The 17639-nt window shown below is 48.8% G+C and overlaps 1 protein-coding gene across 2 annotated transcripts in view; it reads right to left on the bottom strand.

Annotated features, from left to right (window-relative positions):
- Positions 1–2465: 2465 nt before the first annotated feature.
- LOC128684744 (uncharacterized) overlaps positions 2466–17639 on the bottom strand; it is an 81711-nt gene continuing 66537 nt past the window's right edge. The window contains exons 2-5 of one of the 2 annotated variants that reach the window (XM_070104171.1): positions 6390–6548; positions 4903–5041; positions 4282–4371; positions 2466–2813 (exon numbers count right to left, since the gene is read on the bottom strand). In XM_070104171.1, coding sequence (XP_069960272.1) covers positions 2602–2813; positions 4282–4371; positions 4903–5041; positions 6390–6548 — 600 coding nt within the window. In that variant the 3' untranslated portion in view covers positions 2466–2601. The remainder of the gene's footprint in view (positions 2814–4281; positions 4372–4902; positions 5042–6389; positions 6549–17639) is intronic. The other variant, XM_070104177.1, reaches the window with a different exon arrangement.

Genomic DNA, 17639 nt, shown 5'->3' with positions numbered 1-17639 from the left:
ATATATGTGTGTGTGTGTGTGTGCGTGTGTACTCACCTAGTTGAGGTTGCAGGGTCGAGTCCGAGCTCCTGGCCCCGCCTCTTCACTGGTCGCTACTAGGTCACTCTCCCTGAAGCGTGAGCTTTATCATACCTCTGCTTAAAGCTATGTATGGATCCTGCCTCCACTACATCGCTTCCCAAACTATTCCACTTACTGACTACTCTGTGGCTGAAGAAATACTTCCTAACATCCCTGTGATTCATCTGTGGCCCCAACTGTGCCAACTGTGTCCCCTTGTTGCTGTGTCCAGTCTCTGGAACATCCTGTCTTTGTCCACCTTGTCAATTCCTCTCAATATTTTGTATGTCGTTATCATGTCCCCCCTATCTCTCCTGTCCTCCAGTGTCGTCAGGTTGATTTCCATAACCTCTCCTCGTAGGACATACCTCTTACCTCTGGGACTAGTCTTGTTGCTAACCTTTGCACTTTCTCTAGTTTCTTTACGTGCTTGGCTAGGTGTGGGTTCCAAACTGGTGCCGCATACTCCAATATGGGCCTAACGTACACGGTGTACAGGGTCCTGAACGATTCCTTATTAAGATGTCGGAATGCTGTTCTAAGGTTTGCTAGGCGCCCATATGCTGCAGCAGTTATTTGGTTGATGTGCGCTTCAGGAGATGTGCCTTGTGTTATACTCACCCCAAGATCTTTTTTCTTGAGTGAGGTTTGTAGTCTCTGGCCCCCTAGACTGTACTCCGTCTGCGGTCTTCTTTGCCCTTCCCCAATCTTTATGACTTTGCACTTGGTGGGATTGAACTCCAGGAGCCAATTGCTGGACCAGGTCTGCAGCCTGTCCAGATCCCTTTGTAGTTCTGCCTGGTCTTCGATCGAGTGAATTCTTCTCATCAACTTCACGTCATCTGCAAACAGGGACGCCTCAGAGTCTATTCCTCTGTGTGTGTGTGTGTGTGTGTGTGTGTGTGTGTGTGTGTGTGTGTGTGTGTGTGTGTGTGTGTGTGTGTGTAATTTTAATTAGGCTACTTTATGTTATATATGGAAACTCTATCAATATTTCTCTTTATGGTTAAGAATAATCTGTATATGTAGAATTTTTTTATTGGATGGTTAGTTGGGTGTACAGGTTACTGACTGCGCGGGGCCATCACAGTTGCATGTCACCTATTCGTTCACATGTGAAGGATACTTTAATCTCCAAAATAGGGAGTAAACTCTTAGCATATATACAGTGAGACATACTTTGTATATACAATGAGACGTTCACCTCTCAGTGTATGTACACCGAGACATAAACCTTTCGGTGTACCTATACATAAATTGTTCAATCAAAAGCCAGCGGTGGGTCATCTGATGACCCACAGCTGGAGCAGTGAGTCATCACATGACTAAGACCCGCGTCAGGAAACACATGTTCTGTTTCCAGACAAACATTCCTACCTACCTTTCGGTGTATATAACCACTACTTTTTTGCTTTTATTAACATTTAACATACAGTGTTACATTTAGACTTCATGAGTAAAACTGTGGGTTACGTATATAAATAAGTTTTTTTCAACATAGGAGTTCAACGTGATATATACGAGCCTGTTGAACTAGTAGTCTAGTCAACACTCATCAGTTCCTGTCGTTTGCAATGGATTTGCCTCTATTTAGAGCAGCATTTAGCGATTTTGTTCAAGTCTTGCCATCTTTTCTTTTCGATAACTATTTCGGCCTCAATGCCACTGGCAATAACACTGTCAAAACACTACCATTGTTGATGAATATAAAGCAGACGAGGCATCTAGATCCCTGTTAAGAACACTGTCTAACACTACCAATTTTCATAACACTGCCATTTTTGATGAAGCAGACGAGGTTTCGTGACCACAGGTAAGAACATTACAAACACTGCCATTGTTGATGAAGGAAGCAGACGAGGCTTCAAGACCACTGATACGAACACTGTTATAACGCCACCATTGTTAATGAATCCAGTACACCCAGTTTCAAGACCAATGATGAGAACGCTTGTCATAATACTACCTTTGCTGATGAATGAAACAGACGAGTAGCACGACCCTGTTAAATATTAATTTTCTTTAAATAGCAGGTTGATCACATCTTACCCTTCACCACTGCTTATGCTGTCTCCATATTTAATCACCTTTGTATTAGGCTGAGGAAGTCTACTATATAGGCGATACGTTTCGACATTAGATACCTAAACGTTGCACATGTGTCTTACTCATCTAATTGTATACCATTATTATAATGAAACGAATTGTATCTTTGTTCCGCCGTTACTAATAAGTTTTCGAAAGGTAATGATGTGCTTACATAGTGCATACATTTCATCTGCAGATACTGCAACCCTAAGACACTTATACATAATAGCATTATTAGATCTTGCATTAGTCTTTTTACTAATTGTTAACACTCCAAACATCGATTTCTTTCCATATATTGATGAAATATTGTTTGAAATAGTTCCTCATACAATTTTTGGACTCCTGTTGCATTGGTGGTAGACGGTGGATGAGTTTCGCATAAGTTACTCCTTCAATGTGCTCGGGTTTTATCCCAGGAAATAATTCATTTGTTCAAGTGATCTACTCTCGTCAGTAGTTTGATGAGTAGGACCTGGTCTTGGAGGTGGAAGGGTTGGTGTTGCGACGCTGGTGCTGGTTCATCTCCTTGTTAGAGAGGAAGGCCACCTTGATCTCAGTCTTTCCTAGGGGTAGGCTGATGGCGTTCTCGGGGAAGCTGACTCGCACTTGCGCCTTCTTCAGGAAGTCCACGCCCAGGACGATGTCTGCAGGCAGGTCGCGAGCTGCGGGAGAGACCGATTTGCTACACCATTACTTGTTTTTAACTAAGGGACTGCTTATTCAAGTGCTGAAACTATTTAAGTTAATGTAAACTTACCATGAACTCCAGTATTACCCCTGAAATTAATGAGTTACAGAACTTTGAAAAATTTAACCTTAGGCTAACTTATTTGTAACGTCAAAAACAGAGAGAGTGAGAGAGATTGCTTCCATAACATTCAAAAAAATATTATGGTTTGTAGATAATATTATGATAATGTACTACCATTGACACATAGTACTTTTAACCAGGAAAAAACATCAATATTAAGAAGTAAAAGATTCATTAAAATAGTGACTATGCGACTAAGGAGGCACGGTAGACGGTGTATAATTCTTCCTCTTATCACAGTATTTCTCTGTTGCTAAGACAGTCAAATGGGTGACTGTTTAACGAACCTTAAACAGTGATTCCTTACTTAGATATTTATACTGCTTTTTATCGCCTTTATATTGCATTTCGTTTATTGGGGTTGTGGTATATTACAGTTAGTTAATTTTTATTGATAGGAGACAGTCTTGCCTAGCTTAACCTAACCTAACTTTACCTCAAAAAACTAAATTGGGAATTTTGCTGCGCCAATCGTATGTGAGGAATTCACAAAGAATTTACGAGGATGTGTTGCTAATTAGAACACTGTAAAGCAAGGGTGAATACATTAAGAGACTAATCAACTCCAAGAGGAATTTTTGGAGTGCTACAGAGTTTTTCTGACGAACCAGACCAGACCATGGTGACTGGTAATTAAACTGTGATGCATGCACTAATAGCCTGGTGAACCAAGCCATCAACCATGAAGCGGTTGATGGGAAGATAGATAGGAAGAAGAGCTTAAGGCACTAACATCACTAACAATTAGCCTTACGACCAACTACCCTCACTAACAGATAACCTTACGAACAATTAGACTCACTAATAACTAGCCTCACCCTACGAAAGTAAAAGACTGGGCAGGCGATGCAAAATGCCCCCAATAAAAAGTAGGGGCGCCATTGGTACACTAAGGGAAAACACCATAAGTGTCTGGGGCCCAAAACTGTTCAACAGCCTCTCATCAAGCATTAGGGGAATTGCCAATAAATCCCTGGCTGCCTTCAAGAGAGAGCTGGACAGATACCTAAAGTCAGTGCCGGATCAGCTGGGCTGTGGCTCGTACGTTGGACTGCGTGCGGCCAGCAGTAACAGCCTAGTTGATCAGGCCCTGATCCATCGGGAGGCCTGGTCATGGACCGGGCCGCGGGGGTGTTGATCCCCGGAATAACCTCCAGGTAACTAGCAAGTAGCTTCAATAACAACTAGCTGCACTAGCAGCTAAGTTCACTAACCACTAATCTCACTAAAAACTAACCTCCCTAGCACCAGAGCTAATAATAGCCTCTCTAACAAGAGACACTAACTATTAACATGGCTAAGAAGAGAAAGGGACTGACCAACATGAAGTTGAGTGACGTGTTTGGAGCCTTTGATGGAAAGTTCGACGTACCTCAGCTTGCCTTCCACCAGCCACGGTGATCCCGTTCCTGCAACAGTAACACCTGTTAGTAGTCACCGATCATACAACAGTAACACCTGTTAGTAGTCACCGATCACACAGTAACACCTGTTCACCTCTTAGTAGTCACCAGTCATAAGAACACCTGTTAGTACTCACCAGTCACACAACAGTAACACTTGTAGGTAGTCACGAATCACACAACAGAAGCTCCTGTTAGTAGTAATCTATCACACAACAGTAACACCTGTTAGTAGTCACCAATCGCACAACAGTAACACCTGTTAGTAGTTACCAGTCACACAACAGTAACGCCTGTTATGACCAGCAGCAACACCACATTAGTGGCACCCGTTACCACGAGCACAACAACAGTAACACCTGTTGTGACCAACAACAACAACACCACACCAATGACACTAGTTACCACGATCATAACAGTAACACCTGTTATGACCAATAGCAACACCAGACCAATAACACCCGTTACCACGAGCACGACAACAGTAATACCTGTTACGACTAACAGAACAGTAATAATAATAATAAGGGTTCTGACCAGCAGTGAGGGGTGATGGAGGCACGGATGTATCAGCCAACATGTCTTGCCTTACACCCATGTCTTGGACGAGTGTGGATGACACGAGAGAGATGTGACTGGCGGTGTGGATGAGGGCAGCCACCTCAGTCCCATGTACCTGTGTAAGGAAGAAGGGGAGCGGCGGCACTGAATGAGCCACACTGGTGCACATTGTTGATATGGTTGCAAACCATCAGGATAATAATGAAGTAAATGGAGAGTTCTGATAATGACGTTAATGAGAATGTAGATTAATAATAATAATAGCAGCAAGCATGGTAGTGGCATAGAGCAAAGAAAACGAAAAAAGGATTAGAATTACATTACACAGTGTTGTTTTGTATAGAACACACACACACACACACACACACACACACACACTCGACCCCTGAATCGACCCCTGCAACCACAAATAGGTGAGTACACACACACACACACACACGTATACTCGGTGGCCACTTTATTAGGTACACCCACCCTTCTAGTACTGGGTAGGGCTCTCCTCCCCCCCTTTTCCCCCAGAACAGCCTGATTTCTTCGTGGCATGGATTCAACAAGTGCTGGAAACATTCCTTGGAGATCCTGGTCCATGATGACATGATGGCATCACAGTTGCTGCAGATTTGTTGGCTGTACAATCATGTTGTGAATCTCCCGTTCTACCACATCTCAAAAGTTTATGCCAAATTCTAACCCTACCATATGCATCTCGCAGCAGAAATCGCGATTCGTCAGACCAGGCAACGTTTTACCAGTCTTCAACAGTTCAGTTTTGGTGAGCCTGTACCCCCTGTAGCCTCAGTTTCCTGTTCTTAGCTGACAGGAGTAAACCCGGTGTGGCCTTCTGCTGCTGTCACCCATTCGCTTCTAGGTTCGACATGTTGTGAGTTCAGGGATGCTCTTCTGTCTACCAATGTTGTAACGCATGGTTATTTGAGTAACTGTCATCTTCCTGTCAAGGCGTTTTCGCCCACAGAACTGCCGCTCACTTGATGTTTTGTGCATTTCATACCATTCTCTGTAAACTCTAGCAACTGTTGTGTGTGAAAATCCCAAAAGATCAGCAGTTTCTAAAATACTCAGAAGTTCCTGTCTGACATCAGCAAACATTCCATGGTCAGAGTCACTTAAATAACATTTCTTTCCCAATTTGATGTTCGGTCTGAACAACAACAGAACCTTTTGATCATGTCTGCACGCTTTTAGGCAATGAGGTGCTGCCACGTAAATGGCTGATTAGATATTACCATTAACGAGCTGGTGTAGAGATACACCTAATAAACTGGACACTGAGTGAATATTTATATTGTACAGTGGGACACTGAAACATTTTTAGACAACAGAGAATTATACTAACAACAGTACAAGGAAATACAAGACAATGACAACACAAGATAAGGAGACGAAGAGGAGGAAGAAGAAGGGCCACTAAAACATGGAGAGGACAGCAGTAGAGGTGTACTAACAGCAAAGGTGTTGATGTGGGTCCTTACTTCCACAGGTACAAGCGGGGGCATGTAGATGCGACTGTATGGGACCTCCTCCAGGAAGAGTGGAACTGACACCCGTGGCTCTCGTCGTCTCTCCTTCGCCACCTCCGCCAGGAATCCCTTCGGTTCATACTTCTGCAACAGCAGGGAAGACAGCAATATTATTTTTATATGTTTGTGAAGTCTAAACTTTCACAAATACACGATGGTATCTACATCGAGAGATGTACATCTCTCAGTGTATGTACACCAAAGTGTATATCTCTCAGTGTCTATACACCAAGGTGTATATCTCGTAGGGTACATATACTGAGAGGTGTATATCTCTCACTGTATACACGCTAACTGTTTCAAATTTCTCGGTGTAGAAACATACACCGAGAGTTAAATATAATCCCTATTTCAGAGATTAAAGTGTACTCTCCTGGTGGTGTACAGGTGACATGCAGCCTTGACGACCCTCGTGACGATCTCGTTGCTTGTGTATAAGAGAGGGAAGCACTATGACATGAAAGGCTTGGATAAGTGAATGGGTGGATGATTGAGAAGAGAATGTTTCAGAGACAGGTGGAAGAGTACTCAGATGAACCACAACAACGTGAATGAAAATGTGGAACTGGCAAGATGAGAAGATATACGAGGTGTAAGAGAAGGTATACTACGAGGTATGATTGGAAATTTGATTGTATGTATGATAAATATGATCGGCTTTAAGATAAGAATCGTGCCAGTAGATGAAAGGTAATGAGGAAGGGGCAGGAGCTAGGACGTTTGAGCAACCGTCAGCCATCCTAATAGCTATGACATAATAATTATAATTATAATAAATAAATATTCTCATGGGTTAAAGGATACGAGTGAGTAGAAGAGCGAGGTAGTTGTTGTTTGTGTGATGCTTCTCAACACTCATTACCCCCACCTCAAGAAGTTCCCACCGGCTCCCCCTTAGAAGGACACCTTCCCCTCCCTGGCACCCTCCACCAGGCAACCCCCAGCCTTGTTTTTTTCCTAGCGGTGTTGGCTGGCAAGTGGCAAGGCGCTACTCATCATGAGAGTTTGTGTTGTGGGCAAGCCGTCCTCAGAATCGCAACTTCTTGGTGATGATGTTAGCAGTTATGGTGTTATAGGGTACAGTTGGTAAGGTTGTCATTGCTTTGACCTGACACACACTGGACACACACTGTCCGTGGTTCGATCCCCGGCGAGGGTGAAAACAGTGGGTGTGTTTCTTTACACCTACTGTCCTCGTTCACCTAGCAAGTAAGTGGGTATCTGGGTATTAGTGGACTGGTGTGGGTAGCATCCTGGGGGACAAGATTAAGGACCCCAACGGAAATAAGACAGACAGTCCATCCATGACGCACTGCCTTTCTTAGATTATCCCAGGTGACTAACCCTCCGGGGTTAAAACTCCGAACATTATTATTATTATAATCAAGGGGGAAGCGCTAAACCCGGAGGATTATACAGCGCCTCGTGGGATGTGGAAGGCATTCAGGCTTAACTCGGGGAACTGGAGCACAGATCCAATTCCCTAAATCAAGAGCCCCTCACCAACATCAAGGAACCTTCCTTGAGGGGAAAACTCCGAACAAAATCTTATCTCTTATGCAGCACCTGCACATACATCGTTCAGTATTAAGGTTTCACCAGCTACATCAGCTGTAAATGTTTGGCTCCAGCAGAGCTGAGACAACTGTCACCTGACAGTTACCATCTCTCACGATGGCCAGTTTAACGAGCAGGAAAATTATTTTTTTAGATATCTCCCTCATTACAGAGCAATAAAAATTGTATATGGGAGAAAGAAGATACAGATACAGGGAAAGCGGAGGAATTTCGACTAAGATACATATTTAAAAATGCATACGTAAATCAACATGGGAACAATATAAATTTAGTGTTGCAATAGCTTATCGTGATTTTAAAACTACATTATTATATTTCCGAAATACAGTACATAAATGCTTTAAGAGTTGGTAAGATTGATGTTGACAGTAGTGGTTTATATCTGTTTGTGAGGTTGTTATTGGTAATGGGTTTGTTATTGGCTCCTGGATATTGACTCTGTGTGTCACGCTAACTGCCACTGTGTGTGTGTGAGTGTGTGTGTATGTGTGTGTGTGTGTGTGTGTGTGTGTGTGTGTGTGTGTGTGTGTGTGTGTGTGTGTGTGTGTGTGTGTGTGTGTGTGTGTGTGTGTGTGTGTGTATGTGTGTGTGTGTGTGTGTGTGTGTGTGTATGTGTGTGTGTGTATGTGTGTGTGTGTATGTGTGTGTGTATGTGTGTGTGTGTGTGTGTGTGTGTGTGTGTGTGTGTGTGTGTGTGTGTGTGTGTGTGTGTGTGTGTGTATGTGTGTGTGTGTATGTGTGTGTGTGTGTGTGTGTGTGTGTATGTGTGTGTGTGTGTGTGTGTGTGTGTGTGTGTGTGTGTGTGTATGTATGCGTGTGTGTGTGTATGAGTTTGTGTGTGTGTGTGTGTGTGTGTGTTTGTGTGTGTGTGTATGTGTTTGTGTACTCACCTATTTGTACTCACCTATTTGTGGTTGCAGGGGTCGAGTCCTAGCTCCTGGCCCCGCCTCTTCACCGGTTGCTACTAGACCCTCTCTCTCCCCGCTCCATGAGCTTTATCAAACCTCGTCTTAAAACTGTGTATGGTTCCTGCCTCCACTACGTCATTTTCTAGGCTATTCCACTGCCTTACAACTCTATGACTGAAGAAATACTTCCTACTATCTCTCTGTGTATGTGTGTGTGTGTGTGTGTGTGTGTGTGTGTGTGTGTGTGTGTGTGTGTGTATGTGTGTGTGTGTGTATGTGTGTGTGTGTGTATGTGTGTGTGTGTGTGTGTGTGTGTGTGTGTGTGTGTGTGTGTGTGTGTGTGTGTGTGTATGTGTGTGTGTGTATATGTGAGTGTGTGTGTGTGTGTGTGTGTGTATGTGTGTGTGTGTGTGTGTGTGTATGTGTGTGTGTGTGTGTGTGTGTGTGTGTGTGTGTGTGTGTGTGTGTGTGTGTGTGTGTGTGTATGTGTGTGTGTGTGTGTGTGTGTGTGTGTGTATGTGTGTGTGTATGTGAGCATTATTGGTTTCTGGTTTCTTGAACTTTGTCATACTTATCCTTGCAACAGTGTTTGGAATGTACGTTGACCACTTCCTCATTCAACTTATTTCGCTGTTGAAGTTATTTCAGACTGTAGAATCGTTGATTGTACGGCTGTAAGAGTCTGGAGCTTCTCCATAGTAACTAATAATAATAATAATTTTGCAGTATTTATTAACGTCTGTGTTAATGATTTTTTTATCTGCTAGTAATGTTCTTTCTATAAGTTTTTATCTGTTATCTCAAATTCTTAATCTTGTAAGTTGTTGTGAAGTCTTTCATGGTACTTCTGACGTCGAATATTGTTAGATTCATTTTTTTTTATCCTCTCACAGTTCTACTATGTCAGTTGTGACAGTCGTCCGTCTCGTGTCAAACCTGTAATTTTTCTAGCTTCTGAAAATACGTTTGAAGATGGACTCCATGCTGATGCTGTATATTCTAAATTAGTTCAGGCATGTATAGTACACTACCGAAGGCTTTTTTGTTTGGGTTTCTGAAGGTACTCGTAAGTATGGCAAGTTTCACACAGGTCATGTCGATGTTATACTATTTATGTGTACTTCTGCTGATATATTTGGTGCAATGTTTACTTCCATGACTCACGAAATTGTAATAACACTGTTGCAAACAAACCCCTGAAGGTTATTCCGGGGATCAACGCCCCCGCGGCCCGGTCCATGACCAGGCCTCCCGATGGATCAGGGCCTGATCAACTAGGCTGTTACTGCTGGCCGCACGCAGTCCAACGTACGAGCCACAGCCCGGCTGATCCGGCACTGACTTTAGGTATCTGTCCAGCTCTCTCTTGAAGGCAGCCAGGGGCTTATTGGCAATTCCCCTAATGCTTGATGGGAGGCTGTTGAACAGTCTTGGGCCCCGGACACTTATGGTGTTTTCTCTTAGTGTACCAATGGCGCCCCTACTTTTAATTGGGGGCATTTTGCATCGCCTGCCAAGTCTTTTACTTTCGTAGGGAATGATTTCTGTGTGCAGATTTGGGACCATTCCTTCCAAGATTTTCCAAGTGTAGATTATGATATATCTCTCCCTCCTGCGTTCCAACGAGTACAAGTCAAGTGCTTCCAAGCGTTCCCAGTAGTTAAGGTGCTTGACAGAACTTGTACGCCCGGAACGAGCGAGATTTGAACCCATGGCCAGTGACTCGTAAAACATACCTAATTGGATGAATCTTATTGTAGCCAGCTGGCCCAGTGGCTTACGCACTGGCCTAGAGTTTTACGATTCACTCGCCAAGGGATCAACCCCACCTGTTCCCTGGTTTACTTCCAAATCCTTCTTGCTTGATTTTTGTAGTCTGTCTCCTCTATGTCTATATTCTTTATCCGGTTTTCTTCCACTCTCTCTGATTTACATGGCGTATTTTTTTCAGGATTGAAATTCGGAAATCATTTGATTGATCATTCTTGTAGCCTGTCTGTCTCCGTCTTGCAGATTCTTATTCTTCTCTTGGTACAGATTATATGATGTAAGAGAGAACTGGAAGAGAGCGAGGGAGAGCCTTAGGAAGATGAGGCTAGAGGGATGGAATAGCTGGAAAGGTGAGGACAGAAGGATAGTGTGGCTGATGAGGTCTAGGAAGGTGAGGATAGAGGGATGGCGAGGCTAGGAAGGTGAGGATAGAGGGATGGCGAGGCGAGGAACGTGAGGATAGAGGGATGGAGAGGCTACGAAAATAAGGATAGAGGGATGGCGAGGCCAGGAAGGTGAGGATAGAGGGATGACGAGGATAGGAAGGTGAGGATAGAGGGATGGCGAGGCTAGGAAGGTGATGATAGAGGGATGGAGAGACTAGGAAGGTGAGGATAGAGGGATGGCGAGGCTAGGAAGGTGAGGATAGAGGGATGACGAGGCCAGCAAGGTGAGGATAGAGGGATGGCAATGCTAGGAAGTTGAAAATAGAGGGATGGCGAGGCTAGGAGGGTGAGGATAGAGGGATGGCGAGGCCAGAAAGGTAAGGATAGAGGGATGGCGAGGCAAGGAAGGTGAGGATAGAGGGATGGTGAGGCTAGGAAGGTGAGGATAGAGAGATGGCTAGGACAGGAATGTGAGGATAGAGGGATGGCGAGGCTAGGAAGGTGAGGATAGAGGGATGGCGAGGCCAGGTAGGTGAGGATTGTGATGGCGAGGCTAGGAAGGTGAGGATAGAGGGATGGCGAGGCTAGGAAGGTGAGGATGGAGGGATGGCGAGGCCAGGAAGGTGAGGATAGAGGGATGGCAAGGCTAGGAGGGTGAGGATAGAGGGATGGCGAGGCTAAGAAGGTGAGGATAGAGGGATGGCGAGGCCAGGAAGGTGAGGATAAAGGGATGGCAAGGCTTGGAAGTTGAGGGTAGAGGGATGGCGAGGCTAGGAAGGTGAGGATAGAGGGATGGCGAGGCCAGGAAGATGAGGATAGAGGGATGGCGAGGCCAGGAAGGTGAGGATAGAGGGATTGAGAGGCTAGGAAGGTGAGGATAGAGAGATGGTGAGGATAGAGGGATGACGAGGACAGGAATGTGAGGATAGAGGGATGGCGAGACTAGGAAGGTGCGGATAGAAGGATGGCGAGGCCAGGTAGATGAGGATAGAGTGATGGCGAGGCTAGGAAGGTGAGGATAGAGGGATTGCGAGGCCAGGTAGGTGAGGATAGAGTGATGGCGAGGCTAGGAAGGTGAGGATAGAGGGCTAGCGAGGCCAGGAAGGCGAGGATAGAGGGATGGCGAAACAAGGAAGGTGAGGATAGAGGGATGGCGAGGCTAGGAGGGTGAGGATAGAGGGATGGCGAAGCTAGGAAGGTGAGGATAGAGGGGTGGCGAGGCCAAGAAGGTGAGAATAGAGGGATGGCGAGGCCAAGAAGGTGAGGATAGAGGGATGGCGAGGCTAGGAAGGTGAAGATAGAAGGATAGCGAGGCCAGGAAGGTAAGGATTGAGGGATGACGAGGCTAGGAGGGTGAAGATAGAGGGATGGCGAGGCTAGGAGGGTGAGGATAGAGGGATGGCGAGGCCAGGAAGGTAAGGATAGAGGGATGGCGAGGCAAGGAAGGTGAGGATAGAGGGATGGTGAGGCTAGGAAGGTGAGGATAGAGAGATGGCTAGGAGAGGAATGTGAGGATAAAGGGATGGCGAGGCCAGGAAGGTGAGGATAGAGGGATGGCGAGGCCAGGTAGGTGAGGATTGTGATGGCGAGGCTAGGAAGGTGAGGATAGAGGGATGGCGAGGCTAGGAAGGTGAGGATGTAGGGATGGCGAGGCCAGGAAGGTGAGGATAGAGGGATGGCAAGGCTAGGAGGGTGAGGATAGAGGGATGGCGAGGCTAAGAAGGTGAGGATAGAGGGATGGCGAGGCCAGGAAGGTGAGGATAAAGGGATGGCAAGGCTTGGAAGTTGAGGGTAGAGGGATGGCGAGGCTAGGAAGGTGAGGATAGAGGGATGGCGAGGCCAGGAAGATGAGAATAGAGGGATGGCGAGGCCAGGAAGGTGAGGATAGAGGGATTGAGAGGCTAGGAAGGTGAGGATAAAGAGATGGTGAGGATAGAGGGATGACGAGGACAGGAATGTGAGGATAGAGGGATGGCGAGACTAGGAAGGTGCGGATAGAAGGATGGCGGGGCCAGGTAGATGAGGATAGAGTGATGGCGAGGCTAGGAAGGTGAGGATAGAGGGCTAGCGAGGCCAGGAAGGCGAGGATAGAGGGATGGCGAAACAAGGAAGGTGAAGATAGAGGGATGGCGAGGCTAGGAGGGTGAGGATAGAGGGATGGCGAAGCTAGGAAGGTGAGGATAGAGGGGTGGCGAGGCCAAGAAGGTGAGAATAGAGGGATGGCGAGCCCAAGAAGGTGAGGATAGAGGGATGGCGAGGCTAGGAAGGTGAAGATAGAAGGATGGCGAGGCCAGGAAGGTAAGGATAGAGGGATGACGAGGCTAGGAGGGTGAAGATAGAGGGATGGCGAGGCTAGGAAGGTGTGGATAGAGGGATGGCGATGCTAGGAAGGTGAGGATAGAGGAATGGCGAGGCCAGGAATGTAAGGATAGAGGGCTGGCGAGGCTAGGAAGGTGAGGGTAGAGGGATGGCGAGGCCAGGAAGGTGAGGATAGAGGGATGGCGAGGCTAGGAAGGTGAGAGTAGAGGGATGGCGAGGCCAGGAAGGTGAGGATAGAGGGATGGGGAGGCCAGAAAGGTGAGGATAGAGGGATGGCGAGGCTAGGAAGGTGTGGATAGAGGGATGGCGATGCTAGGAAGGTGAGGATAGAGGAATGGCGAGGCCAGGAATGTAAGGATAGAGGGCTGGCGAGGCTAGGAAGGTGAGGGTAGAGGGATGGCGAGGCCAGGAAGGTGAGGATAGAGGGATGGCGAGGCTAGGAAGGTGAGAGTAGAGGGATGGCGAGGCCAGGAAGGTGAGGATAGAGGGATGGGGAGGCCAGAAAGGTGAGGATAGAGGGATGGCGAGGCTAGGAAGGTGAGGGTAGAGGGATGGCGAGGCTAGGAAGGTGAGGGTAGAGGGATGGTGAGGATAGAGGGATGGCGAGGCTAGGAGGGTGAGGATAGAGGGATGGCGAGGCTAATAAGGTGAGGATAGAGGAATGGCGAGGCAAGGAAGGTGAGGATAGAGGGATGGCGAGGCTAGGAGGGTGAGGATAGAGGGATGGCGAGGCCAGGAAGGTGAGGATAGAGGGATAGCGAGGCTAGGAGGGTGAGGATAGAGGGATGGCGAGGCCAGGAAGTTCAGGATAGAGGGATGGCGAGGCCAGGAAGGTGAGGATAGAGGGATGGCGAGGCTAGGAGAGTGAGGATAGAGGGATGGCGAGGCTAGGAAGGTGAGGGTAGAGGAATGGCGAGGCTAGGAGAGTGAGGATAGAGGGATGGCGAGGCTAGGAAGGTGAGGATAGAGTAATGGCGAGGCCAGGAAGGTGAGGATAGAGGGATGGTGAGGCTAGGAGGGTGAGGATAGAGGGATGGCGAGGCCAGGAAGGTGAGGATAGAGGGATAGCGAGGCTAGGAGGGTGAGGATAGAGGGATGGCGAGGCCAGGAAGTTGAGGATAGAGGGATGGCGAGGCCAGGAAGGTGAGGATAGAGGGATAGCGAGGCTAGGAGAGTGAGGATAGAGGGATGGCGAGGCTAGGAAGGTGAGGGTAGAGGGATGGCGAGGCTAGGAGGGTGAAGATAGAGGAATGGCGAGGCTAAGAGGGTGAGGATAGAGGGATGGCGAGGCTAGAAGGGTGAGGATAGAGGAATGGCGAGGCTAGGAGGGTGAGGATAGAGGGATGGCGAGGCTAGGAGGGTGAGGATAGAGGAATGGCGAGGCTAGGAGGGTGAGGATAGAGGGATGGCGAGGCTAGGAGGGTGAGGATAGAGGGATGGCGAGGCTAGGAGGGTGAGGATAGAGGAATGGCGAGGCTAGGAGGGTGAGGATAGAGGAATGGCGAGGCTAGGAGGGTGAGGATAGAGAGATGGCGAGGCTAGGAGGGTGAGGATAGAGAGATGGCGAGGCTAGAAGGGTGAGGATAGAGGAATGGCGAGGCTAGGAGGGTGAGGATAGAGGGATGGCGAGGCTATGAGGGTGAGGATAGAGGGATGGCGAGGCTAGGAGGGTGAGGATAGAGGAATGGCGAGGCTAGGAGGGTGAGGATAGAGGGATGTCGAGGCTAGGAGGGTGAGGATAGAGGGATGGCGAGGCTAGGAGGGTGAGGATAGAGGAATGGCGAGGCTAGGAGGGTGAGGATAGAGGAATGGCGAGGCTAGGAGGGTGAGGATAGAGGAATGGCGAGGCTAGGAGGGTGAGGATAGAGGGATGGCGAGGTTAGGAGGGTGAGGATAGAGTGATGGCGAGGCTAGGAGGGTGAGGATAGAGGGATGGCGAGGCTAGGAGGGTGAGGATAGAGGAATGGCGAGGCTAGGAGGGTGAGGATAGAGGAATGGCGAGGCTAGGAGGGTGAGGATAGAGGAATGGCGAGGCTAGGAGGGTGAGGATAGAGGGATGGCGAGGCTAGGAGGGTGAGGATAGAGGGATGGCGAGGCTAGGAGGGTGAGGATAGAGGGATGGCGAGGCTAGGAGGGTGAGGATAGAGGGATGGCGAACCTAGGAGGGTGAGGATAGAGGGATGGCGAGGCTAGGAGGGTGAAGATAGAGGGATGGCGAGGCTAGGAGGGTGAGGATAGAGGGATGGCGAGGCTAGGAGGGTGAGGATAGAGGGATGGCGAGGCTAGGAGGGTGAGGATAGAGGAATGGCGAGGCTAGGAGGGTGAGGATAGAGGGATGGCGAGGCTAGGAGGGTGAGGATAGAGGGATGGCGAGGCTAGGAGGGTGAGGATAGAGGGATGGCGAGGCTAGGAGGGTGAGGATAGAGGAATGGCGAGGCTAGGAGGGTGAGGATAGAGGAATGGCGAGGCTAGGAGGGTGAGGATAGAGGGATGGCGAGGCTAGGAGGGTGAGGATAGAGGGATGGCGAGGTTAGGAGGCTGAGGATAGAGGGATGGCGAGGCTAGGAGGGTGAGGATAGAGGGATGGCGAGGCTAAGAGGGTGAGGATAGAGGGATGGCGAGGCTAGGAGGGTGAGGATAGAGGGATGGCGAGGCTAGGAGGGTGAGGATAGAGGAATGGCGAGGCTAGGAGGGTGAGGATAGAGGGATGGCGAGGCTAGGAGGGTGAGGATAGAGGAATAGCGAGGCTAGGAGGGTGAGGATAGAGGAATGGCGAGGCTAGGAGGGTGAGGATAGAGGGATGGCGAGGCTAGGAGGGTGAGGATAGAGGAATGGCGAGGCTAGGAGGGTGAGGATAGAGGAATGGCGAGGCTAGGAGGGTGAGGATAGAGGAATGGCGAGGCTAGGAGGGTGAGGATAGAGGGATGGCGAGGCTAGGAGGGTGAGGATAGAGGAATGGCGAGGCTAGGAGGGTGAGGATAGAGGAATGGCGAGGGTAGGAGGGTGAGGATAGAGGGATGGCGAGGCTAGGAGGGTGAGGATAGAGGAATGGCGAGGCTAGGAGGGTGAGGATAGAGGAATGGCGAGGCTAGGAGGGTGAGGATAGAGGGATGGCGAGGCTAGGAGGGTGAGGATAGAGGAATGGCCAGGCTAGGAGGGTGAGGATAGAGGAATGGCGAGGCTAGGAGGGTGAGGATAGAGGGATGGCGAGGCTAGGAGGGTGAGGATAGAGGAATGGCGAGGCTAGGAGGGTGAGGATAGAGGAATGGCGAGGCTAGGAGGGTGAGGATAGAATGGCGAGGCTAGGAGGGTGAGGATAGGGAATGGCGAGGCTAGGAGGGTGAGGATAGAGGAATGGCGAGGCTAGGAGAGGAATGGCGAGGCTAGGAGGGTGAGGATAGAGGATGGCGAGGCTAGGAGGGTGGGATAGAGGATGGCGAGGCTAGGAGGGTGAGGATAGAGGGATGGCGAGGCTAGGAGGGTGAGGATAGAGGAATGGCGAGGCTAGGAGGGTGAGGATAGAGGGATGGCGAGGCTAGGAGGGTGAGGATAGAGGAATGGCGAGGCTAGGAGGGTGAGGATAGAGGAATGGCGAGGCTAGGAGGGTGAGGATAGAGGGATGGCGAGGCTAGGAGGGTGAGGATAGAGGAATGGCGAGGCTAGGAGGGTGAGGATAGAGGAGCGAGGCTAGGAGAGGATAGAGTGATGGCGAGGCTAGGAGGGTGAGGATAGAGGGATGGCGAGGCTAGGAGGGTGAGGATAGAGGAATGGCGAGGCTAGGAGGGTGAGGATAGAGGAATGGCGAGGCTAGGAGGGTGAGGATAGAGGGATGGCGAGGCTAGGAGGGTGAGGATAGAGGGATGGCGAGGCTAGGAGGGTGAGGATAGAGGGATGGCGAGGCTAGGAGGGTGAGGATAGAGGAATGGCGAGGCTAGGAGGGTGAGGATAGAGGGATGGCGAGGCTAGGAGGGTGAGGATAGAGGGATGGCGAGGCTAGGAGGGTGAGGATAGAGGGATGGCGAGGCTAGGAGGGTGAGGATAGAGGGATGGCGAGGCTAGGAGGGTGAGGATAGAGGGATGGCGAGGCTAGGAGGGTGAGGATAGAGGGAATGGCGAGGCTAGGAGGGTGAGGATAGAGGGATGGCGAGGCTAGGAGGGTGAGGATAGAGGGATGGCGAGGCTAGGAGAGTGAGGATAGAGGGATGGCGAGGCTA

This window comes from Cherax quadricarinatus, chromosome 5 (assembly GCF_038502225.1).
Source record: "Cherax quadricarinatus isolate ZL_2023a chromosome 5, ASM3850222v1, whole genome shotgun sequence".
Classification (NCBI taxonomy): Eukaryota; Metazoa; Arthropoda; class Malacostraca; order Decapoda; family Parastacidae; genus Cherax; species Cherax quadricarinatus.
The sequence above is the reverse complement of the archived record's forward strand: the minus strand, read 5'-3'. Positions and strand labels throughout refer to the sequence as shown.